Source organism: Mesocricetus auratus, unplaced genomic scaffold, assembly GCF_017639785.1.
Source record: "Mesocricetus auratus isolate SY011 unplaced genomic scaffold, BCM_Maur_2.0 Super-Scaffold_100007, whole genome shotgun sequence".
Classification (NCBI taxonomy): domain Eukaryota; kingdom Metazoa; phylum Chordata; class Mammalia; order Rodentia; family Cricetidae; genus Mesocricetus; species Mesocricetus auratus.
The window spans coordinates 81,998,130-82,023,515 of NW_024429191.1; the positions used below are offsets into that span (position 1 = coordinate 81,998,130).

Sequence of the window (25,386 nt, forward strand, 5' to 3'; positions counted from 1 at the left end):
TTGTAACTCCAGTTCCAGGAAATTCAACACCCTCACACAGACATATATGTAGGCAAATCACCTATTCACTGAAATAAAATTAAATACATTAAAAAACAAAAAAAGGGCTGTAACTTGGTAAGCAGCAGCAGGCAGATCTCTGTAAATTCAAGGCTAGCCAGGACTACATAATGAGTTTCATGACAGCCAGGGAAAGACACCTTGTTCAAAAACAAACAAAAAACCCCAAACACTCCAAACCAACCAAGACAAAACAACACCAGGGTTCCATATATAGCTCAATAATACAGCACTTATTTAACATAAAATTACAAAGCCCTGGATTCAATTCCCAGTAAACACACACACAAAAACAACAACAACAACAAAAAACAAACAAACAAAAACAAACAAACAGGTCCTGGGAGATGGCTCAGGGTAAAAGCACTTTCCTGGGTAAGCATGAGAGGACATGAGTTTGAATCCCTAGCATCCACTTTAAGGACAGATACAGTGTGAATGAACATTGGTAATTCTAGCATCTGGGCAGTTGGCAGGCTGAAACTTCTGTTTCAGCATCTGGGCCAGCCAGGTACATGCAGTGCAAAAGTTTAAAAGAGATCTTGTGGGCCGGGCGGTGGTGGTGCACGCCTTTAATCCCAGCACTCGGGAGGCAGAGGCAGGCGGATCTCTGTGAGTTCGAGGCCGGGCTGGACCGATAGCCTCCGAAGCAATACAGGGAAACCCTGTCTTGTAAAAACCAAAAAATAAAAAAAAAAAAATCTTGTGGCCTGAAGAAATGGCTCAGCCATTAACAGCACTTACTGTTCTTCTAGAGGACCTGGATTTGGTTCCCAGCGCCATACCAGCATCTCACAACTGTCTAACTCCAGTTCCAGGATACCCAACATCCTCTAGCTTCTGAGGGCACACAATTTCACCCAGGCACACACATATACAAATAAAATATGCTAGCCATGAACTCAGATTGCCTGTCTCAGTCTTCTGAGTGCTGGGACAAAAGGCACACAAATAAATCTTTATAAAACAACAGAAACCCAGTCTAAAGGTGGAAGGTAAAGGATGAACTCCACAAATTCATTGTATGCCGAGGGCACGTACCCACCTATGTGTGTGCATACTTGCACACATGTACACACATACACATACCAGGAGCTCCTCTCTCCAACCAGGTTAACTTTAACTCAAGCCTGTAAGAAGGCAAATATCTGTAAACTTAATTTGAACCAGAAGTTAGTTTTAGGCTGTTGGGACAACATGGTAAGATTTGTCCCCAAAAAGTAACTTTTTCTAAGACTATACTTCTGCTCTGTCTTCACTATGTTTAGATGACAAGTGGCACCCGAGAGAAGCCAATCCCTCCCACCTGCTCAGTTCACATTTCACGCGCTGTCTGTGTCGCTACGCTTCCTCAAGTCTGAAAGGACGCTTCTGGTTTCTTTCCCCAAGATAACCCCAAAGGTTTGCAAACTAGTGTAAAGCTTAATTTTATGTGTTTTACTTTTTCCAGATCTTAATATTCATGCATGTTTACAGACAGGGTACTCGCTAAGTAGGTAAGGATGATCTTAGATGTCTGATCTTCATGTATATAGTTCCCTAGTGTGGACTTACAAGTACATGCCATTATGACCAAGTTTACTCAGTGCTGGGGATTCAACCCAACCTTTGGATTTAGGCAAATGTCTTCAGCCTATTTATTTTATTTTGGGGGCTTTATGAATGTTAGGCAAGTGCTCTACCACTGAACTATATATCTTCAGCCCAGAAACTTTTTTTTTGGGTGGGGGGGGGTACACATATATATGTGTGTATGCTGGAGGAGGCCACAAGTCAGTCTCAGTATATACTTTCTTCAGTTACTTAACTCCTTTTTTGAGACAGTCTTTCGTTGAAACTGGAGCTCATTGAATGGGCAGAACTTATTGGCTGGCCATGCCAGGGATTCACCCATCTGCTTCTGTAGTGCTGGAATCATGTGACATCTTGCCCAGGTTCACCCTCTGCAGGTCTAAACTTAGCTTCAACTTTACCAACTGAACCAATCCCCACCCCCACCTTAAAGTTTGAGACAAGGTGTTAATCTGTGGCCCACGCTGGCTTTGAGCACAGAGCAATCCCCTTGTCTCAATCTCCACCAGGCCTAACTTCAGACCTTAAATTGTAAATACAAAGGCTCCTGTGTCCCAGCGGGACTTCAGAAAGACATCACTGGAGACCGAGCTGCTAGTAGATGACCCGCAAGCTTGCAGCTGATGATGCAGAGGTTCTGCAGCTTAAAAATAATATATTCTAAAAATTACCATTGTTTTTGTCATAATATTTATTTTGAAATTCCAAATAATACTAAAAAGGGTACGAACTTTAATATATATATATATCTATTAAAAAAAGTGGAGTAGAACATGAAACTGCTCTTCCGTCACGAGGCTGCTGTGGTGCAGTATGGAAGTGCAGGCGGCACAGCCTTTACACAGCTCCAACACCTTGACTATACACTGCTTTCAAAAGTAATTTATTTGGATTTTCCATATCCTTTAATGAACTGTAAATATATTAACAGAAAAGACTTTTTCCCCCAAAGACTATACAATTTCTGAAATAAGTCAGGAAAAGCAAAAAGAAGACACAAAAGTACATTGTTTCAATGCAAATAGAACACACATATCACACCCACACTTGCATTTTCCCAAAGAAAATGGGCCATCTGCTATTTTTTTTTTTCAGTGAAGACCTATACCATACTCTGGCTAATCAGAGACTTTCAAACTGTTTTCTTCAAAAAGAGTGTTTTAATAGACTAAACACTGGTTATCACTGAGTTTTGTTTAAGGTACAACAGCAGCATAGTTCAAATGTTACTTGCAGTTCTTGAATAAAATAAAAGATTTTAAGTAACAAAATACAGAAAGAGTTAAGAGACCTTTCATTATTTTGAGTACCATCTGTTCTGAAAAATATTCTAACCTTCTAAAATCCTGGTGTAACAACCATTTCCATGGGGAAAAAAAACAACCAATGCACTAGTATACTTTTGTGTGAGCGTATGTATTTATATATGTATACACATGTAAAGGTGTGAGAAATGACAGCAGAGTATTCTTAGAGTATAATTAGTATTCTTAATTTCCTTCAGTGCATATCTGAAATTTAAAACAAACAATTGGGCTTTCCAAAGTGTGTTTCTGGTTGTTTGATCCCTATTCTGCAAAAACAAAAAAACAAACAAAACAAAAAAACAAACAAAACAAAAAAACAAAAAAACAAAAAAAAAAAAAGGGAAAAAAAGGGACAGAAAGAAAAAGAAACCTAAGAAAAGAAATGGCTACTATGTGGCAATAAGGCTTCAATATGGAAATGTTAAAAGCAGGTGTGAGGAAAACATGAAGGCTGGCCAAGTGTCTGTGACTGTCTCTTTAGCCAGCCACTGCCACAACTATCCCTCTATCCTTTGTCTCAAAACCAGTACCAGAAAGGCTCTCTGGCACAGGACATAAATTCCTACTATAAAAAGATAATTACATTCAGCAAAATTAAGTTCTGCACTTGGCTTTCTCTAGATGTGCAACAGAACTCAGGGGGAAAGCTTTCTATGAAACTCTAGATCTGATAATGTAATATATATTTATGTATGTATATAGCTGGCTTATGATTTGCTAATTAAAAAAATGAAAGAAATGAACATTAAACTTTACATAACTAATGAGTAATAAAATGGAGCATCTGTTTGAATGGAAGTGCTAGCTTTTGGGAATTTTTAATGATACTCATTTATTCCCAACTTTTCCTTTTCCTCATAAATTACTTCTTTTTAGACAGTACACATACATACATTTAGGCAGGATATTATCTTAAATGCTTCTCTGGCACCTAATACCTAACCCAAGACTTTGACTTGAATTAATAATAGTATCTAATTCACATCTGGGTGAGAAGATTAAGTAACTGACAGGAAATGACTGAGTTTACAGGCTAAAACATTCTTTTCACATCTTTTGACATCCACCTTATTTTCACAGCTTGACTAACAAATACAAGTAACCAGTGGGTTAAGTTTTTCCTTCATCAAATTATCCAAAATAATAACTGTAGGCCTGTCACTCATAAACTATAATTTGTTATATTCTGACATTGGCACTTAATAAAATGTTAACTAAAGTTTCTCTAAAATTTTCAATACATTACAATAAAGGAGATACACAATTTAAGACTGTTTAAATCTGTTACTGTGAAATTCCAATAATTCTCATTTATATGCATAATTAGATCTTTAAAACAGTGGCCATTTCCCAAACACACCAACCATATTATGATGAACTCAGAAGAGAATCTGTGTCTTTCATAAAAAAACTTTTCCACAGGCTAAAATTTTTTCAGTACTTTAAATCCAATTAATTACTCTCAGTATAAGTTTTGGTGACTCAAACTACCAACAATATGCCGCAGAGAGCCGAATAGACTGAATAGACTTGACCTCAAAAAGGTCATACATTCTTGCACTCTACTTCCATTCCTAGAAAAGATGCAGACTCACGGGTAGGTACAACTCCAACTATATTAAGGCTTCTCTATCATGATCTCCAAAGTCTCTCTTTAGTGTTCTCATACTGACTCTTTTTATATAAACATAAATGGTTATTAAGAGCCTGATTTTGGTTTTTCGGTGGGGACCACTCCATCATCTATGAATGTCACAGGCAATCCCACAGAGCTCAAAGAGAAGAGGCAGTATGTTAGGACCAATTTTAAAGTTTGTAATACCAAGACAACAATGATCAACACTTTGAAGATGAATAAATTAAAATTCTTGGTTAGACATTAAAACATTCTTGCCAAGAATAAGTGTACACTGTGTGGAGGGATATTTGACTCCCACATATGAGTCCCAATAGGCCCATCACATTTATTTATAGGAGACACTCCAAGGTTAAGGTATGTTCCTTGGCAATGAACTTACTCTGTTATAGGCAATGTCTTTTATTGTTCCATCTGGCACTTGCTAATACCATTCTTGAAGAACCTAGAAATGAAGGTCAGTCACTCTATCAGGAACAGAACCAAAGAAAAAACAAAATTTTGGAAAAATGACCAAAAATTCTGGTTCATTACCATTCCCATATCTAATGGCTCCTTCAAGATAAAACATAACTCTTCCTTCCATGATAGCTTTCCAACTAAGGTAGATTAAAGAAAAAAAGAAAAAGTTCCCCACCCTTCCCCCCAAACTGTCATTCATACTGGTAAAAGAGCCAGTCCTGTTAGCAGCTGAAGATTGCACTGCCTTTCATTCTGTGTACAGTCAGGGTCCAACGGAGTGGCACACTCATGGTCTAAGTGAAGATGATGACAGTGCCGGCTCAAGAGTTAAGACTCAGTATATGGAGGGACAAGAAACATGTCAGCACTAGCCACACATCCAACTGCAAACGTCTGATTTCCAGAAGTTAGAATTCATCACTTTCAGCTGCATGAAGTTGTGTGTCATCTGCATCTGTCATGCTGCTCTCCTGGGATTCATCTGTTCCCACTATAAAAACAACAAAAACATGAGGCGTGGGACCAATGCATATCATTGGTTCAGGAAATTTCATTACATTCAGAGATGAGACCCCACAGACCACAAAACCCCTAATGTTATCTACTAAAGCACATCTCAAGTTATATACATACATACATAGGTTTTTCTTTTTTCTTTTTTGGTTTTACGAGACAGGGTTTCTCTGTATTGTTTTGGAGGCTGTCGGTCCAGCCTGGCCTTAAACTCACAGAGATCCGCCTGCTTCTGCCTCCCGAGTGCTGGGATTAAAGGCGTGTGCCACCACCACCCGGCCATACATAGGTTTTTCAAGAAGAGTTTCTCCGTGTAGCCCTGGCTGTCTCCTGGAACTCATTCTGTAGACCAGGCTAGCCTTGAACTCTCAGAGATCCACCTGCCTCTGCCTCCCCAGGACTGGGATTAAAATCATGCACCATTAGGCCTGGCTTTAAGTTCTATATCTTATAGCATGCCTGGAAATTGACTTAACGTATTTTGCCTTTTTAAATAATGATAATAGGTTCCTTGGGGTCTCATGTAGGCTAGGCTGAACTCAAAATTTAATTTAAAGAAGCAGTACTGGGATCATAAATTTAATTAAAGATGTTCACTAAGTTTTATCTCAGGAAGTTTCCAATTCTCTTATATTAACACATAAATATATTAATAAATACACATCTAGATTTTTTTGATTCTCCCAGAACTGCTACTATAGAGCTTGAGGTTCAAAGTCATATAGAATATTAGATCTAGAACTAACTATTGATAGCAAATGGTACTGCATCATCTTAATTTCCCCCAAATTTCATTTTTTTCTAAAGAAAATGCTGCCTAGGAAAATGAAAAATCAACTCACAGGTTCTGCACAGGGTGGCTTTCTGAACACTACAGAGCTTATGTAAGATACTCACTGATCTGTTCCTCTTGGGTTATTGGCTCCTCATCATCTGGAAGGTAGCGCTTATCAATTGCCTCTTTAATCTGATTATTGGCTCCTTTAGGATCTAAATCCATAGCCCAAGAGAAATTCATCAAAGCTAGGTGAGTCTGACCCAACTTCTTGTAAACCTACAAAGAGACAGAAGCATTTCATTCTTGAATTGCATAATCTTAAAAAACATAAATTAAGCTTCTGATGTTTGAACTCCAAGTCCATTCAGGTGGGGAGGATACTTAATTCCCACACAGGACTTGACATTAGCACTTTTATGTATGTATGTGTGTGTGTAAAATCAGCTATTATGTTCAAAATTCCTTGCCTCTATTTTCCAGGTAGGGAGTTTCCAATAAATCTCACTGATTGGAACATTAACCATGGGAAGAAAGACTGCAAAGGCTCCTTGTTTGCTGTACTGAGCGATGTCTGTCCATATACAAACAGTCCTGGCTGGCTCTGAGCTGGGGTAATCCTTTAGCCTTAGAATCCAAGAGGTGGGATTATAGCCGTGCATCACCATGACCAGCCTTTTATTTTTTTATTGGTTTTTTGAGACAGGGTTTCTCTGTGTAACAGTTCTGGTTGTCATAAAACTTGTTCTGTAGACCAGGCTGGCCTCTAACTCACAGAGATCCATTTCTGCTTCCCAAGTGCTGGGATTAAAGGCGTGCACCACCACTGCTCAGAATATCATCTTTTTTTCTTTTCTTTTTTTGGTTTTTCGAGACAGGGTTTCTCTGTGGCTTTGGAGGCTGTCCTGGAACTCGCTTGGTAGTCCAGGCTGCTCTCGAACTCACAGAGATCCGCCTGCCTCTGCCTCCCGAGTGCTGGGATTAAAGGCATGCGCCACCAACGCCCGGCAGAATATCATCTTTTTAAATGTTGGTGCTAAGTCCATTATTTCCATGGTCCTTAGTTCAGGGATCCAGTTAAATTTGCTAAATATTAGATGTACATATTGTATTTATTTTTAGTATTTGTTGAGGTTGGAGAGAGAGCTCAACAGTTAGGACTGTTTGCTGCTCTTCCACAAGACCCAGGCCCAGTTTGTGTAACCTACATGGCAGCTCACAATTGTCTATATAACTCTAGTTTCTCCAGATTCAACCTCCTCTCTTCTGGCCTCCATAGGGACAAGAAAGAACATACTTGGTATATATTCATAAATAAAAACAAATCTGTTCTTGTTTTTTGAGACAGGGTTTCTCTGTGTCACCTTTGATGTCCCGGAACGTGCTCTGTATATCAGGCTGACTTGAAACTAAAAAGAAAATCTCTTGCCCTGTCTCCCCAGTGCTGGGATTAAAGGTGTGCACCACCACAATTGGGTAATAAAAACAAATCTTTAAAAAAAAGGAAAGAAAATGAATTTATTACAAAGTTGCAGCATAAGACCAAGGCCCCAATTTTTACCTTTCCTATTAAGAAGTAAACGAGGGATTCTTTGGGGACAATCTGTTTCAGTTCTTCAAGTTCTTGTAAAGCAGACTGAAAAAACAAAGAGAAAACTTAAAATTTTACAGACTAAGTAAATTCAGTCAGATTCCTAATCACAAGAGCTCACAAGCACTTCATCAACATACTTTGTGTTGCATTAATTTCTTACAGTGGTAAAAATAAAAGGCATAAAAATGATGTACAGACTAACAGATGGCAAGCATTCACCAGATAATGTGGAAACCTACACACACACCACTGCTAAGAGATGCAGTGGTGATAACCCTTATTCTGTCACTGTGTTTCTTAAGAAAGGAATAGTCACACTATGTCTGAAAATATATCTAAGTACTTAGAACACAAGGCTTCAAAAAGCTGTCCCCAGACATCCACACGTGTACACACTCCTCATACAAATAAATGACAAGTAAAACTTTTTTTCCTTCAAGATAGGAGTTCTCTGGGTAACCCTGGATGTCCTGGAACTAGCTCTGTAAGCCAGGCTAGCCTTGAATTCAGAGCTCTGCCTACCTCTGCCTCCTAAGTGCTGGGATTATAGACATGTGCCACCACTGCCCAGCATTGTTTTTGTTCTTAAATAGATACAATATGGAAAAACTGATGTAAAACTTACCTTGTATTTTTCATTTGCAAATAAAACTGAGGCTCTGTGAAATTTGCATAGAGGATTCTTGGGATCGATAACAATGGCTTTGTTTAGGGTATCCAAAGCCTTCTCTGATTTTTTGAGTGCATGCTGAACCTTTAAGAAATAAAGATCAATCTTGATATTATTGAAGAAAGGTTAGGAGCAAATAATGTATCTCAAAACCAGTATCAAGAATAAAAGTATTAGAGGTAAGGCTGTACAGTCTAGTTGGATTGTGTGCTGGTTGGAATGAGACTGGCCCCCGGAAGCTCACGCTGTTTGGACAGGACTAGGAGGCATGATCGTGCTGGAGGAGGTGTGTCACTGAGGGTGGGATTTGAGGTTTTAAAGCCCACACCAATCTCAATGTTCTCTTGTTCCTTTGCTCCACCACCACCTCTGAAACTGTAAGCCAAATTAACACTTCCTATACTGCCTTGGCCATGATGTTTTATCACAGTCAACAGAAAAGTAACTAAGATACTAGGTGATTAATAGATTATCTCTAATTCTCTTCTAAGTTTGGCAATTGCTCCATTTTAAAGATAGCATACTGAGGGCCAGCAAAACTGATCGGCTGGTAAAGACTTTGATCTTAGTTCAATCCCTAGCTCATGCAAGACAGAAGAACGAACCAATTATATTGTTCTCTGACTTCCCTAATAAAAATAACAACAGTAATTTTTTAAAAAAAACACCACCACCACCACAACAGTAATTAAAAAAAAAACACCCTGAACTCCAGGTGTTAAATAATTTTCTATAGGATAAAAACCTAGGTCCTCAGATTCTTAAATCCTCCACTGTGAGCCTATGATAATAATCATGATTCAATATATTAAAAAAGATTTATTTTGAATTATGCATATGTGTGTGTGTATGTGTGTGTGTGCGCGCATGCACCCGAGTGCAGGTGCCTGTGGAGGCCAGGTGCCCTCAGATCCTGTGGAGCTGAAATTACAGGGGATTGTGGGTGGTCTGAAGCAGATGGGAGGTCCTCTACATAACTCTGAGCCACTTCTCCAGACCCACGATTTGATCTTTACAGCAGATAATTACCACCAAGCCTAAAAGCCAAGTAAAACCTGGTTTCACCCTTCAAAAGAAAAATATCACTTATGCAGACATTTCTGAATGCTATTATGATATTCTAAATATCAAGTTATGTCCAATGAACTTGTTTATGAATCCCGTGTCACTCAATTATACCTTACAGTCTGGGCTACCTACATAAAACTGTCTCAAAAGAAACAAAGTGAGTCTGCAGAGATAAGGCGTGATGGTTAAGTGCTCTTGCCTAGGTGCAGAGTTTGTTTGCTTCCCAGCACCCATGCCAGGCATCACATAACTGCCTACAACTCCAGCTTCAGTACATCTCATACCTTTGGTCTCTCTGGGCATCTGCAGATAAGCAGACACATTCATACACATTAATTAAAAATGAAACAACAAAACTTCATCTGAGTCACAAATACACAAAAAACAAACAAACAGAATATACAAACACAGGGATCCCGCCTCTTCCCCACAACCCATCCTTTCTGGAGACTGGTCTCACTGTAGCCCAAGCTGTCTTAAACTTGCTCCATAGCTAAGAATGACCTTGAATTTGTGATCTACCTGTTTCTACCTCTAGGAAGTGTTAAGATTGTAAGTGTGAGCCATGCTCAGATTTTTGCAGTGCTAGACACAAATCTATAGCAACTGAGCTACACCCTCAGCCCCAGAAGGAGGTATTTCTTAATGAAAGTCAAAAGGTGTGTTATAGTTGTAAAAGACACTGCTTCATTGACAAAAAAAAAAAAAAAAAAAAAAACCAAAACAAAAAACAAAAAACAAAAAAAAGCCCAATTTTCACAACTATTTTAAAGGGGACATTACAGAGCTGTGTTTACAAGGTCACTTACTACTCCAATGTGGCAAAGTAAGACTGAACTCTGAGGGTTGATATCAAGTGCTTTCTGGAAGTGCATTTCTGCGAGGCTGAATTTCTCTTGCTTGTAATAAATCATTCCTAAACCATACCTGAAATTGTAAAAAGTACAATTTTAAGGACACAATTTTTGGCTAGTTTAATTCAACTACTAACAGTATAGTTATGGTACCTGGCATTTTAATACACAATGGAAAAAATAATGTAGTTTTATGGGGAGACAAAAGGTATTTAGAATAAAAATCATCGAGTCATTTTAGAAGACACATTTTTACAATAAGTAACCAAACAGGTAAAACTATGATAATGGAGAAAAAAGAAGCCACATCCTTAAACTCACTATTCTAATCTAGACTTAAAGTTAATTCCTGCAGAGCAACTATGTGTGTGGTTAACATTTTGCTAAATTACTCCTCCCCATTCCCCCAAGCCAGGGTTTCTCTATGTAGCCCTGGCTGTCCTAGAACTCACTCTATAGACTAAGCTGCCTTGAACTAATGGAGATCTCAGCCTCCCAGGGGTTGTGGGTCACCACAATCTAAATTATTCTTTTTATTTGCCTCAGCTGGCCTCCAGTTCTTGGCTCAAGCAATCCTCAGCCTTCCAAGCAGCTAGGAAATAACTGCATATGTCACCATGTCTGGCCTGCAGGCATACATGCAGGAAGAACACTGTAGACATAATAAATGTATCTTAGAAAACATTCCAATATATTGTGTATGTGCATGTGCTGAGGGATACATGTGAAGGTAAGAGGACTCCTTCCATCATGTGGGCCCCAAGGAATTGAATTTCAGTTGCTAGGTTTGTGTGGCAAGTGCCTTGAGCCACAGAGCCATCTTGTTGATACTGTTAAATTTATTTTTTCCCCTCTTTTGAGACAGGGTCTCACTATGCAGGTATGACTATCCTAGAATTTGCTAGGCAAGCCAGGCTGGCATCAAATATAGACATCTGCCTCTGTCTCCCGAGTACTGGGATAAGAATATGCACCATCACTCTTGGCTCTGCTAAATGCCCCCTCCTATTTTTTAAAAATATTTTATGTTTGAGTGTTTGCCTGAATGTTTATGTCTATATAATGTGTATTCCCAGAGTTCAAAAAAGTAAAGAATGATCATCAGAATCTCTAGAACTGGAGCTACAGTACAGAAGGCAGTCATCATGGAGGTGCTGGGAACAGAAAACGGGCCCACCGTGAAAGCAGCAAGTGCGTTCGTTTAACCAGGGAAATAACTCTCCAGTGCCTCTACTAAATTATTTAAAAATCCGTCTACATTATTGTGTGTATATGATGTGTGAATGCTCTGAGTGTTAAGACATGCCACTGGAGTAGAGGTCAGATGACAACTGGGTTTGAACTTATTGTATGGCAAGGGTTATACCCACTGAGTCATTTCCTGGTATCTTTTTCAAAAAAAATACTTAAAATACTGCATTTAAAATATTTATGTGTTTTGCCTCCATGTGTATGTATCACATTTGTGTCTGGTGAATTGAGGAGGTCAGAATGTCCCGTAACAGAGGGTTGTGACCATGTGGGTGCTGGGAATTGAACTCAGGTCTTCTGCAAGAGCAGCAAGTGCTCTTAACTTCAAACCATGTCTCCAGCCCCTCTGCTAAATTCTAAGTGTTGTTTAAACTCAGAAGGCTCAAGAAGATACATATTACCATTTTCTAATAAAAAGACAAAATCTCAGAAATTACATTGTCTGTTAGTAATATTTCCACAGCCCTAGTCCAAATGACCATGTTTTCTGTGTTTGTGTGCATATGTGTACATGGAGACCAGAAGCACATACCGGGTATCTTTCTTAGCTGCTCTCTAACTTAACCTGATATACTTACCATCAGTGTGGGTGGCTGACCAGTGAACTCTGGGACCCACTATTTTTGCACCTTTGGCTCTATAGTTACAGATACGCCGTGCCTCACTTGGGGATCTGAACTCAGGAACCTCGAGCTTGTATAGCAAGCACTTTTTGACTGAGCCATTTTCCCACCTCCCCCCAAATATATTTCATATCACTGTAATTACACTGTAAATAATGCTACATGTGGTTTTCCTCTGCCACCTTTACTATATCAAAAGCATAACCTATGTTAATAACCATAAACTAAATTATTTAACAATTATGCCATCATAAAATAAATGGTGGTGCACGCCTTTGATCCCAGCAATTGGGAGGCGGATGCAGAGGCAGAGGCAGGTGGATCTCTGTGAGTGAGACGAGCCTAGTCTACAAGAGCTGTTTCAAAAAAAACAGGGGGTGGGGAAGAAATTGTAACTTAAAAGGCCATGTAATCATTGTGTTGAGATACAGCTAAATTTTTCTGAAATTTTAAATTGTCATCTGAAGACACTATCCATCATGCATAGTTACTTAAGAACTCTCTTTATTATAAATGATTATGAAGAAGCAAATGAACAAAAATAAAACCAAAATATTCACAAGTGGCTTTGTATATATTTATATGGTACTATGTAAGAAATAGTATAAAATCACTATCATAATGAAGGTAGAGGGAAAAGTAGAAAATCTTTACATTTTAGAATTTGAATAAATTGAATCAGTGTTTATATAGCTAATGGTACTCCAATAACTCAGCATTCCCTGTAAAATCTTCTCAGTATAAATAATCCTTGTTATAATAATAAAAAAAGACTCATTTTAAATTATGCATATGAATCTCTGTGTGGATCTATGCACATGAATTCAGGTGCCAGGGAGGCCATCAGATTCCTTGGAGCTGGAGTCATAAGTAATTGTGGCCCACTCAACAAGGCTGCTAGGAACAAATTCAGGTTCTCTGCACAGTCATAACTGCTAGGCTCCATCTCTCTCTAGACTCTACTTTTCTAACTTTCTATATCATAGTTTATTGAGAATGCAACTATTGTAAAACAGAAGACACAAAACATTAAAATAACAAATCCCATTAATAGTTAAGTTCTTAAAATATTACAGAGACTGTCAACTGAAGACAGAATACTAGAAAATCTAACCATTCTATGTCAATAAAGGCTGGCTTTTTTCATTTTGGTCATCTTTTCAGCAATGTAACTAGCCAGAAAGGACATATATGCATTAAAAAACAAAAAAACCAAACAAGGCAAAAAAATGTTACTAGGTACCCAATAATCTCTGTTAGACATTTCTTACTTAAAATGATTTTAAAAAGGACCTTGTTATACAAGAAAGCGACTAAAACTGGGTGGCAGTGGCAGCATGCATGCCTTTAATCCCAACAACTTAGGAAAGAGGTGGGGATCTCCGAGTTCAAGGTCAGCCTGGTCTATAGAATGAGTTCCAGGCCAGCCAGTAATACACAGAGAAACCCTGTCTCAAAAAAGAACACAAAGGGCAGGGCGGCTGGAGAGATGGCTTGGAAGTTAAAAGGAACTGCTGTTCTTAGAGGATTTGGGTTTGGCTCCCAGAACCCACATGGCAGTTCATAACCATCCATAACTCCAGTTCTAGGGATTGGATATCTTCTATGGACAACTGCCAACTTTATATAAATTATAATCATCTGAGAGGAAAAGTGCCTCCAAAAGACTGGATTGTGGGTCAGCTTGTAGAACATTTTCTTTCTGTTTTTTTGAGATAGATCTGTCTCTGCTGGGATTACAGGGGTGCACCACCACTGGAAGAGTATTTTCTTAATTAGTGATAGACAGGGGAATTGTGGGTGGTGCCATCTCTGGACTGTAGTCCTGAATTCTACAAGAAAGCAGGCTGAGCAAGCCATGAGGAACAAGCCAGTAAGCAACACTCCTCTGTATCAGCTCCTGCCTTGTTTAAGCTCCTGTCCTGACTTCCTTCGATGATGAACAGTGATATGGAAGTGTACCCTTTCTTCCCCAACCTGCTTTTGGTCCATGGTGTTCCATTGCAACATTAGAAACCCTAAGGAAGACATCAGGCATGCAAGATACACATAATACAAACATTTACACAAGCATAACATGCATACACAGAAAAAAGGCAAAGAAGTCACTAAAGGCTATGTGCTTGCTGCTGAGCCTGGCAAGGTGAGTTCATTTGTGGGAACCACACAATGGAAGGAGAAAACCAACTCTTGGTTGGAACATGTAAGACAGACACACACAGACACCAACACCCCGCCCTCACACACACCCACGATTTTCAGTAAGACTTTTAAGACTTTGTCTTTACACTTACCATGCATTATAATGTCTGGGATTCACTCTTATAGCATTTCGAAAACATGCTAATGCTTTGTCTAGTTCTTCAGTTAACACAAATTCATGTCCCAATAGAGTATAGGCATAAGCATAATTTGGATCAACCTGGATAGCTCTTTGGAAGAATTTAATTGCAATATCATGTTCCCGTTGCAGACTGAAACAATTCCCTGCAGCACACCAGGCCTGGCAAAATGGAAACAAAAATCATATGCAGTTTCAAGTTTTTAAGCTTCATTAAAAAAGAAAGAAAGAAAAAAACTTGTCAAAAACTAGAAAATTACGTTCTAATTTTTTTCTTGTATCTAAATTTAATTTTGACCTTAGGAACTGTGTGTGCAGACATTTAGGTGTGTGGGTGTTGGTCCTTGATTTCTACCTTGTTGTAGACAGTCTGTGTTGTTCTGTTGTGTGCAGCAGGCTAGATGCCTGAAAGCTTTTCGAGGCTTGCCTATCCCTGTCTCCTCCCTGAAGAGGTGGTGGGATTACAGCAGTTAACACAATGCCTGGCTTTTACATGAAGAAATGGAAGAGGGAGGAAGTCATTAATTGCTTCTCTGCAGTTTCTCTGATCATTAAGTTCTGACTGATATCTGACTCCCAATTTTTTATTGATAAAGAATAATTAAATAGTGGGCTGAAGAAATGGCTCAGGTTCTGGGTTCAGTTCCCAGCACCCACATGGCAGATCACAAGTGTCTGTAACTCCAGTTCCAGAGTATTTGACACCCTCAAAGGCATACTCAGGCAAAACACCAATAAGTATTAAAAAGGAATAACTAAACACTTCGTTAAACAAGTAAAAGAAATGTGACTACTATTAAACAAACTGTGACCATACCTCTGGAGAATTCTTATCCATGTCTGTTAAATCTTTTGAAAGAACTGAAAGAGCAACATCTTTCTGAAGATGCCAAAGTGTCGTAGAGTAGATCTCCATGCCTTCAACTCTGTAGTTCTCAATCCTCCTAACTTCTGAGAATATTCTTTCAGCCTGAAATAAAAAGGAATAAGGGAACAAGTTGCTACAGTTCATACATACAGAGCAATGCTGGTCACTGTCTTCACAGCCCCTAAATTCTGCAAGGACTGTTTTATGTGACTTAGTAAGAAGGACAACTGAACAAGTCAAATGTGGGAAGTCAAATACTGAAGCAATCACATTCACATGTAGCCCAGTTTTTGTATGGTAACTATGAGTAAAGACATGAAACTTGAAATTTCTATAAAAACGGAAAAGACAGGGCTGGAGAGACAGTATAGGGTTAAGAGCACTGGCTGCTCAGCAGAGGAGCTGGCTGTGGCTTCCCAGCAGCCATGCGGTGGCTACAATCGTCTGGTACTGCTGTTCCAGGGGACCTGACATCCTCTTCTGGCACCACACACATGCTTGTTCCACATACAAAATACAATTTTAAACAGAGGGCAGGGAGAGAATCTACTGAAAGACTTGGTAGAAACTCTGAGGGAATAAAACAAGGTCAGATGGTTGCTACTCCCAGTGCACATTGAGCACTGAGCAGGACCAGCAGCATTGCATCTGCTGGATACCAACTGCCCATCCCTAAGGTCTCTTCTGTAGCTATTAGGTTCCTTTTTTCCTCAAACTATTCTCGATTTCTGGAATTGTGCTTCATCTAGTTTTATCAGCTTAGTAAATTCAAAACATTCATAGTTCAGCATGTGGACTGTATTCAATGACAAGGGCTTTTGTTTGAAATATTTATTTTTGTCCATGTATGCCACATGTATGTGGTACCCAAGGCCAGCGAGGGCATCAGCTCTCCTGGAGATGGAGTAACAGACAGCTGTGAGCTTATATGGGTGCTGAGAACTGGACCTCTGCAAGTATAGCAAGTGCTCTTAGCTACTGAGTCATTCTTCAGCTATAGGAAAGGACATTCATAAAATTGGAAACTGGAAGCTTTTGCCCAAAACATGTTGATTTGGTACCTAGAGTCAGTTTGATGTTTTATAAGTTACCACAATTCTCTTAAAAGTTATATGTTAAGAACTTCAAAGAGGGGGCTGGAGAGATGGCTCAGTGGTTAAGAACACTGGCTGCTCTTCCAGAAGTCCTGAGTTCAATTCCTAGCAACCACCTGATGGCTCACAACCATCTGTAGTGAGATCTGGTGCCCTCTTCTGGCCTACAGGGATACATGTATACATAATAAATCTTTAACAAAAAAAAAAAAAAGGCCAGGCGGTAGTGGCACACATCTTTAATCCCAGCATTTGGGAGATAGGCAGAAGGATCTCTGTGAGTTCGAGACCAGCCTGGTCTACAAGATCTAGTTCCAGGACAGCCTCCAAAGCCACAGAGAAACCCTGCCTCAAAAAAGAAAAAGAAAAACAAACAAACAAAAACAACAACAACAACAAACCCCCCCCCCAAAAGCCAAAAAAACACTACCACCACCGAAAAACAAAACCAGCTAGGCATGGTGGTATATACTTTAAGGACATTGTGTCTTCAATTAAATGTTATCTTCACAGAATTTTTTTTTTTGTTTTTTTTTGTTTTTCGAGACAGGGTTTCTCTGTATTGTTTCGGAGGCTGTCCTGGAACTCACTCTATAGACCACGCTGGCCTCGAACTTACAGAGATCCACCTGCCTCTGCCTCCCGAGTGCTGGGATTAAAGGCGTGCACCACCAACGCCCGGCTCTTCACAGCATTTTTTATAAACAGCATTGAGTTTATAAAACATTAAATGATAAATAGTCCAGAATTTACATTATAATATTGATTACATAGTAAATATCTATTTTCATATCAACCGAGAATACCAATATTTCACGTAACTTGACTGTTCTCTACAAATCCTTACAAGAAAGCCTACTAAATTTAAATTCTCTTAATGTGAGAAATAATTTTATTTACAAATTATTGTGCTGGCTAATTTTATGTCAACCTGACATAAGCTAGAGTTATATAAAAGGATGGAATCTTAATGGAGAAAATGCCTCCATAAGATCTGGTGTAGGGCTTTTTCTTAATTAGTGATGGATGGGGGAGGGACCGTTGGCTGGTGGCCCTGAGTTCTGTTAAGAAAACAGTTTAGCAAGTCAGCAAGCAGTACCCTCCATGGCTTCTGCATCAGCCCCTGCTCCAGGTTCCTGTCTAGCATGAGTTCTGACCTCAACTACTTTAGATGGAACTAAAAGTAAAACAAACCCTTTCCTTCCCAAGCTGCTTTTGCCATGGTGTTTCAACACAGCAATAGTAACCCTAAGTATTATACATACTAAGAAGAAAATAATTATATAAATGTCACATAATAAACTAGCAAATATTGACCTTTTAGATCTAACTTTAAGCATGAAAGTTCAATTATTCTGTCTGTCTGTCTGTCTGTCTTTGTATACTTACCTGCATGTATTCTGAAAGTTCAAAATAAGCTCGTCCAATTTGGCACAATACCCAACCAGTACTGTAGTGGTGAGAAGGTAGGTGGCTTAAAATATTTATAGCTTCTTTGCAGTTGTATGAGCACAAAGCTAAATAACCTTTTCCCATTTCACGAAGAAGACTCATCAAACCTTCTAGGAGAAAACAATATAATAAACAAAGGAGAAACACACAACTGTTTTCTAAAAAAGCTAACTACAGATTACTCCTTTAAAAAAAGTTCCACTATCTGGCTGGCAAGATGGTTTGGTGGTTAAAGGCTCTTGCCACCAAGCCTGGTGACCCAAGTTTTATTCTCAGGACTCCAAATGGTGTATATAAGAACTGACTGTCCTTTTACCTCAACATGCGCATGCATGCAGGCACACACGCACTGGTGCACACACAGTCTCTTTCTCAAAATATAATTTTAAAAATGTTTTAAGGGTGCTCAATTGGTAAGAGCATTTTGCATCCAGTTCCCAGAATCCACATGGCAGCCCACAATCATCCATCTGTAATTCCAGTCAGTATAGGATTTACACCCTATTTTGGCTTCTGCAGGCATACACATTATCAACAGAAATACAAAAAGACACATTTAAAAACATAAAATTGAACATTTTTAAAGCTAATATTTATCTAAGAACCATGAAGGTATGAAGAAACTTATCAAAATAAGTGTATAATAATCTAAAGACACAAGAACCACAGACAGCATTTATAACAGACCTGAGGCTGCCTTCTGTAGGTTAAAGGCCTGGATCTGAGGTGTGATTGTGGATATTTTCCCTTCTGAAATGATAGAAGAGTCCAATTTTGTAATTTCCAGACTATCATTTATGTTGGGTTGAGTTATTCCTCCTTTGTTAGTTTTACTTTTTGTTTTTCTGTTTGGGATTTTAGGTGGAAACTTCATTTTTAGCTTTTTGCTATTCTCCTGTAGAAAGGGATAAAATGTCATGCTTGTCATACTCATTATTTTAGATGTCTCCATTAATGTAAAAGAAATGTATAATCAAGTCTTTTGTTTTCCTTATCAGAAATTTTATTTAAAAAAAAGTCTTCAAAAAGTTTTTCTTGCTTGTTTTTTGTTTTGAGACAGGGTCCTACTTTTTGACTCATGCTGACCTAAAACTTGAAGCAATACTCCTATTTTAGTTTCCCAAATATTGGAATCACAGGAATGAGCTGACAGCCCTAACAGTCATTTTCATTTTAAATACAACAGAAAGTCCGCACAATTAATAGTGACTGATGTCATTCTGCACCTGGGGCAGCTCTCTTCAGAGTATGTCATATTCTCAATCACTATTTAAAAGTAACAAAATGAAAAATTAGCTATATCAAAGCTCTGTAATCAATTGCATAAAACCACTAACTGGATGTATCAAAGGTAAATTATTCATGTCAGTCAGAAGACCAGGAAAAATAGTTCCCTTGTCTTTTGTTTTTAACTTAAAATAATTCTAGGAAGATAGTAACATGACTGAATTTCCACTCGTTCTTTCCTCAGTGATAACATGTAAGCTACAGACCCCAGACGTTCTTGTATATGTAGAGTTTTATTAAACAAAGTCATTTGTGCAACCAACCACAACATTTATGATATAGGGTTATTCTTCTAGAACAAAGAAATTCATTTGTACTGCATTTAAATAGCTACAGCTTTCCTTCAGCATTATTTCTTGGTAAGTCATTAACATTTTTATTGTAATTTGGTCATTTCAAGAATGACCAAAGAGAGCCACAAAAATTATAGCTAGCTCACCAAATAAAAATTTATTTAGTTCAGCATGGTGGTACTCCTTTATAGTCTCAGCACTCTAGAAGCTAAAGTAGGAGGATGGCAAATTTCCAGAGCAGCCTGAGCTGCATAATGAGCCCTCTGAACAAAATGAAAAACAAAACCCTTTGCTTGTTTGAGATGGGGTCAGCAATGCACAGAAATCTCAGCACCAGGAGCAGTAAATGACAATGATAGTCATCCTTACCTTGGTTGTAGAGCTGTCACTAGTGAAAAGGCGGGAACTTCTTCGAGGCAATGCATTTGGGGGAGACGTAATAGTGGGGCTCAATACCTGAGGTGTTGTACTAAAAAAAACAGAAAGACGTTTTTAAACATTTAGTATTTAGCTGATAACCATTAACTATTGTCTCAATTCTGTTTTATTAAAATACGCATTCATCATAGAAATATATTAAAACTGGTGTTCTGCTTAGTTCCTTTTGGGTCTTTATTAAAACTCAGAATTTAAAAATTATTCAGAGGCTAACAGAATGGCTCACTGGTTAAGAGTACTTGAGACTCTGTTTCAAATAACAAAAGTAGGCAATAGGTCTGAGAATACAGCTCCTCAACATTGCACAAAGCCATGGGTTTGCTCTCTAGCATCACAGAAGCCCGGTATTTTGCTGAAGGCTTGTGATCCCAGCACTCTGGAGGTGGAGGCAGGTGGGCTAGTAGTTTAAGGTCATTCTCTCAGATACATAGCAAGTTTGCAGCCATCCTATGACACATGAGACCCTGTATAAAAGGGGGAAGGGGAAGCAGACAGCTTATGGACTAAATCTAAATCCTTCATAACTTATGGGTAATTCTATCAGTTGTCTATCTTGGCAAAAGCAACATAAGAAACAAAGGGTTTATTTTAGCTCACAGGTAAATCATTGTGGGATTTAGGGATGTCATGGCAGCAGAAGCTCCATAAAGCTGGCCACTAAGCATTCATAGTCAAGAAGCAGAGAGCTGTGTTCAGTCTAGAGCCCAGCTCACAAACAGGTGCCGTCCAATTCAGGAATACTTTCATAGTATAGGGTAACATATAGGGGGACAAATCTAAGAACATTTACTTAGAAGACTGTATAAGAATGACAATTCTTAGCCGGGCGTTGGTGGCGCACGCCTTTAATCCCAGCACTCGGGAGGCAGAGGCAGGCGGATCTCTGTGAGTTCGAGGCTGGGCTGGACCGATAGCCTCCAAAACAATACAGAGAAACCCTGTCTCGAAAAACCCAAAAAAAAAAAAAAAAAAAAGATATGTTGGGGAGAGGGGATCTGACAAGATAGCTCAAAAGTATAACTCCACTTCCAGGGGCTCCAATGTCTTCTCAGGCACCAGCAGGCATGCACATAGTATGCAGACATACACCAAGGCAAAATATCCATTCACATGTTCTGGGAATTACCACCAAAATCCTTGGGAAATTCACAGAAATGAAATCTAGAGTATAATTTATGTGAAGAAAATGATGGGGTTGGCCATTCTGGAAAGATCCTCCATATGCACAGCAACAAAATATTTTCTAGGGGCTGGAGAAATGGCTCAGTAGTTAAAGAGTACAGACTGTTCTCCAGAGGGTCCAGGTTCAATTTCCAGAACCCACATGACAGCTCACAACTGTTTGTAACTCCAGTTCCAGGGGACCCAACACCCCTGGCAAAAACATCAATGCACATAAAAATTAACGTATATTTAATATAAATTATATTTCTATTTCTTTCCACTCCAGTTAAAAGGCACGTATGTATGCACACACAAATTCATACCTCTAAGTGGTTAAGCAGAGGCCAGAAGAGGGCCTCAGATAGCTTCCTCTATGATTCTTTACCCTATTCTCATAAATCAGCCCCTCAATTAACCAGAAGCTCATTTTTTTTTTTTTTTTGCTAGGTTGGTTAGCAGTAAGTTCTTTGGACCTTCCTACCTCTATCCCTTAGTGCTGGGGTAATAGGCATGTCTGCTCATGCCCAGGTACCCATGTTTTCACAAACAAGCTATCTCTCCAGTCAAGCCCCTTACTTTTGAAAGCCAGTCCTCACTAACCCTGAAGTCCAGTTTTGGTTGCGCTGGCCAGCCAGAGAGTTCCAGAACCTGTCTGTCCTTCTAACATGAGGGTTACAAGCACATGTGGACTACCCAACTTTTATGTGGGTGCTGGGAATGGATCTGAACTCAGGTCCTAGTACTTTTACAGCAAGAACAGAAATCTGCTGAGCCAGTTCCTCAGTTGCTCCCCACTCAACTAAAATTTTTTAAAAACAAGGACATCTTGCCGGGCAGTGGCGCACGCCTTTAATCCTAGCATCTGAGAGGCAGAGGCAAGTGAGTTTGAGGCCAGTCTGGTCTACGAAGTGAATTCCTAGGACAGCCAGGACTGTTACACAGAGAAACCCTGTCTTGAAAAACCATAAATCAACAACATCATCAAAAACACAATGACATCTGGGTACAATGCTACCCACTTGTCATTCCAGATATTTGGAAAGCTGAGGTAAAGGACTGCTTGAGCCTAGTGAGGCTAGCCTAGAAAACAGAAAGACTTCCAGAAAGGAGAGAGGGGAAACTGCAGTCAGGATGTGAAATAAATATTTAAAAAAAAAAAAAAGTCAATACCAGGACACATTACAGACTCCAGGAGATGGAGGGAAATGATACCAGATTGGAGTGACTGTGCTGAAAGACCATTAGCAATACTAGATATATGAATATTAAGCAGACTGCTTTCCTTTTTTTAAAAGATAAATGACTGGTTTAAGGTTTAAACAATAGTATACTGTGGGGGTTATAATATACATGGATATAAAAGACTGTTATAACATTCCCTAGGAGTGTCAAAATGAAGTATTGTAAGGATTCACATTACACGGAGGGGTTTACTGCTCGGAGACACATTTGATACATTAAAATATACACTGTAAACCCTTCTCTAAGAAGAGGAAGCTGTCAAGCAATGCTTGGTTGATAATATGGCAGTACTCAATTGGGTTTCTCAAAAAATACCAGTCTTACTGCCCAGAACCCATCTGGAAAATGGGGTCTCTGCAGACGTAATCAAGTTAAGGTGGGTCATTAAGGTGGATACTGACCAAGTATGACAGACACATTCACAGGAGGGAAATCTAGACACAGACACAGTCTTGTCAAGACAAAGGTAAACGCTGAATTATGTCACAAATCTAAGGAGGGCCTGAGGTAGCAAAGACCTTCCCTACTTTCCTGATTTCAAACAACATATTTTAAAGCTAGGAACATGTTAGCAACATGGGATTCAGAAGAATAGAAAAAAAGGAAGAAAATAAATTTGTTTTAAAACCCCAAAAACCAAAACCAAGAAAGAAAGAAATCTAGCTGTACTTGCTCTAAAGCGGTCACATGTCTAAGAAGGAAATAATCTTGAAGGAGCATATACATTGCTTTGAAGAAATATAATAAATACCTTGTTTGTGGGCCAGAACTTTGTGTTTGTGCGACAAGAATTGGAGTGACCTCTCGACTATTTCCACTCTGTGAGAAGACAGACTTTGTTCCAGTTTGGCCCATTCTGGCAACAGACTGTAAAACACAAAAAGTCTAAGGTTTGTGATTATAGATTGCACTGCAAGCAATAAAAGACACTATGATGTTCCTATCTATATTTTCTCAAAGAAAACAGTTCTGAATATATAATGTCATCTTAAAACAATCTTTACTATCACTATATTGTATTTAAAAAGACAGCTGTTAACCTCAATATTTATGAATTAATTTACTACATATAAAGCAAATGATACAGCAAGATTTTATACTCTTCCTTTTGTACTTAGCAAAAAGAAAACAACACCTGCTCCCTTTCTAAATTCTAAAGATATCGTTCTTCTGCATCAACATTTCTTTCTAGTTTTTTAATGTTTCATTTATTGGCTTTTGCTTGCCTTGTCTGACATAACTGTTCAATGTGATAGAAACGATCTTAGCTTATGGACATTAACAGGCTGGAATGTTCAGTTTCTATAATCAATACCCAAACTACATTTTACACAGAAAATACCTTTTTTGTAGGGGCTCCGGTGGATGGCACATCAATTACAGAAGGTGTATTAGTGTAGTTTTGTAAATAGGATCCATCTCCAGGACTTGGGGTTTCTAATGGCAAAATCCCAAAACTGAGAAGAGGTTGAAATCAAGGTGTCAAAAAGTCATCAAGGCATATATAAAGCAGCAGTATACTTAAATTAGAAGGTCTAAAAGGAAGAGAATGGCAAATCAGTCTTAGGGGCAGTGAGGATCTTGGGGGCAGATTTAAAAATGAGCTGCGAATGTAGAGTACTCCACCCACTAGAACTAAAGAAAAAAGGACAAGGACCTAAAGTGAACAACAGCTGCTGCTTTAGAAATGGACTGCTAAGATCCAAATGATGAAAACAAATTCCAATTCTTGGAACAATGGAGACAATGTCCTAGAGATAATTACCTAACAATTATCCAATGTAGTTATCCATTGGTCTCTGCAGATGCCCTAATCAGTCTCCTGGTCATGCTATTTCAATAGCTTCCTGGCCTCAAGGCTATTCATAGTCTATTCTTTCTGAGTTTTGTTTCATAGTTCTCAATATGTAATCTTTGTGATGGGTTATTGTATATATACACATATCAGATAGTTTTAATAATTTTGGCAACATTTTATAATGATGTCAATTCTCCTTTCATGTTTTAGAAAAGAGAATTGATAATATGGCCATAACTATACCATAAACATATATTTTAAAGGTTTCACTGCTATCTGCAGATGCACAGCCATAAAGATAGTACCCTTTAATACATACTAATGGGGGCATATTTTAAAAGTTTTAAATTTTCTTCCCCTCTGCTTTATTTTGTTCTTATTTTGAGAAAGGACATCACATATCATAGGCTTCTAACTAATAGCTTAGGATAACTCTGAACTTCTGATCTCTCTGCTTCCTCCACCTCCCAAGTACTAGGATTACATACATTTGAAACCTTGTCCAATTTACACAGTGAGGGGCAAACCCAAGCTTTGTGCTCTGAGCTACAATATCAGCCCTCTTACATTTAATTCAAAAATTGTATACATGTATTTCTTCAGAATGCCACTTTCACACACCAATTTGGAAGATGCTTGTTTATATTGACTCTACATTACTAACAATATGATTCACTAATGACTATTTGTGTTAGAATACATTTTTAAAAATCTTGTGAGACTTACCTTGGGGTTAATGGGCTAAGAGCAGTTGGTCCTCCTAATAAACTTCGACCAGTTTTTGGTTTATTTTGAACCTGTTTAGATAATATGGAAGTACCCGTTCCAAGGGGGACGTTATCTGGTGAAATTACAGCTGAATCAATGTAAGACACGGAGGAATCTGTATTCAAGGAGTACTTTGAATTGGAAGATTCTAAGTTCAGTCTGTTTAATTCCTGAAACAGAAATTTTCTACCATGTCACTTATGATACACTATTTAGTTCTGATCATTCTTTTGGGGTTTCAGAATACTTTGAACAT

The 25,386-nt window shown here is 38.6% G+C and overlaps 1 protein-coding gene across 5 annotated transcripts in view; it reads right to left on the reverse strand.

The window, feature by feature from the left end:
* Positions 1-2,499: 2,499 nt before the first annotated feature.
* Cdc27 (cell division cycle 27) overlaps positions 2,500-25,386 on the reverse strand; it is a 41,777-nt gene continuing 18,890 nt past the window's right edge. For 2 of the 5 annotated variants that reach the window (XM_040749887.1, XM_040749892.1), the window contains 13 exons: positions 25,089-25,300; positions 23,907-24,021; positions 23,316-23,449; positions 20,090-20,189; positions 18,828-19,035; positions 18,078-18,250; positions 15,544-15,696; positions 14,680-14,888; positions 10,467-10,584; positions 8,545-8,673; positions 7,887-7,961; positions 6,448-6,604; positions 2,500-5,527 (listed from right to left, as the gene is read on the reverse strand). In XM_040749887.1, coding sequence (XP_040605821.1) covers positions 5,445-5,527; positions 6,448-6,604; positions 7,887-7,961; positions 8,545-8,673; positions 10,467-10,584; positions 14,680-14,888; positions 15,544-15,696; positions 18,078-18,250; positions 18,828-19,035; positions 20,090-20,189; positions 23,316-23,449; positions 23,907-24,021; positions 25,089-25,300 — 1,866 coding nt within the window. In that variant the 3' untranslated portion in view covers positions 2,500-5,444. The remainder of the gene's footprint in view (positions 5,528-6,447; positions 6,605-7,886; positions 7,962-8,544; positions 8,674-10,466; positions 10,585-14,679; positions 14,889-15,543; positions 15,697-18,077; positions 18,251-18,827; positions 19,036-20,089; positions 20,190-23,315; positions 23,450-23,906; positions 24,022-25,088; positions 25,301-25,386) is intronic. The other 3 variants (XM_040749888.1, XM_040749891.1, XM_040749889.1) reach the window with 3 other exon arrangements.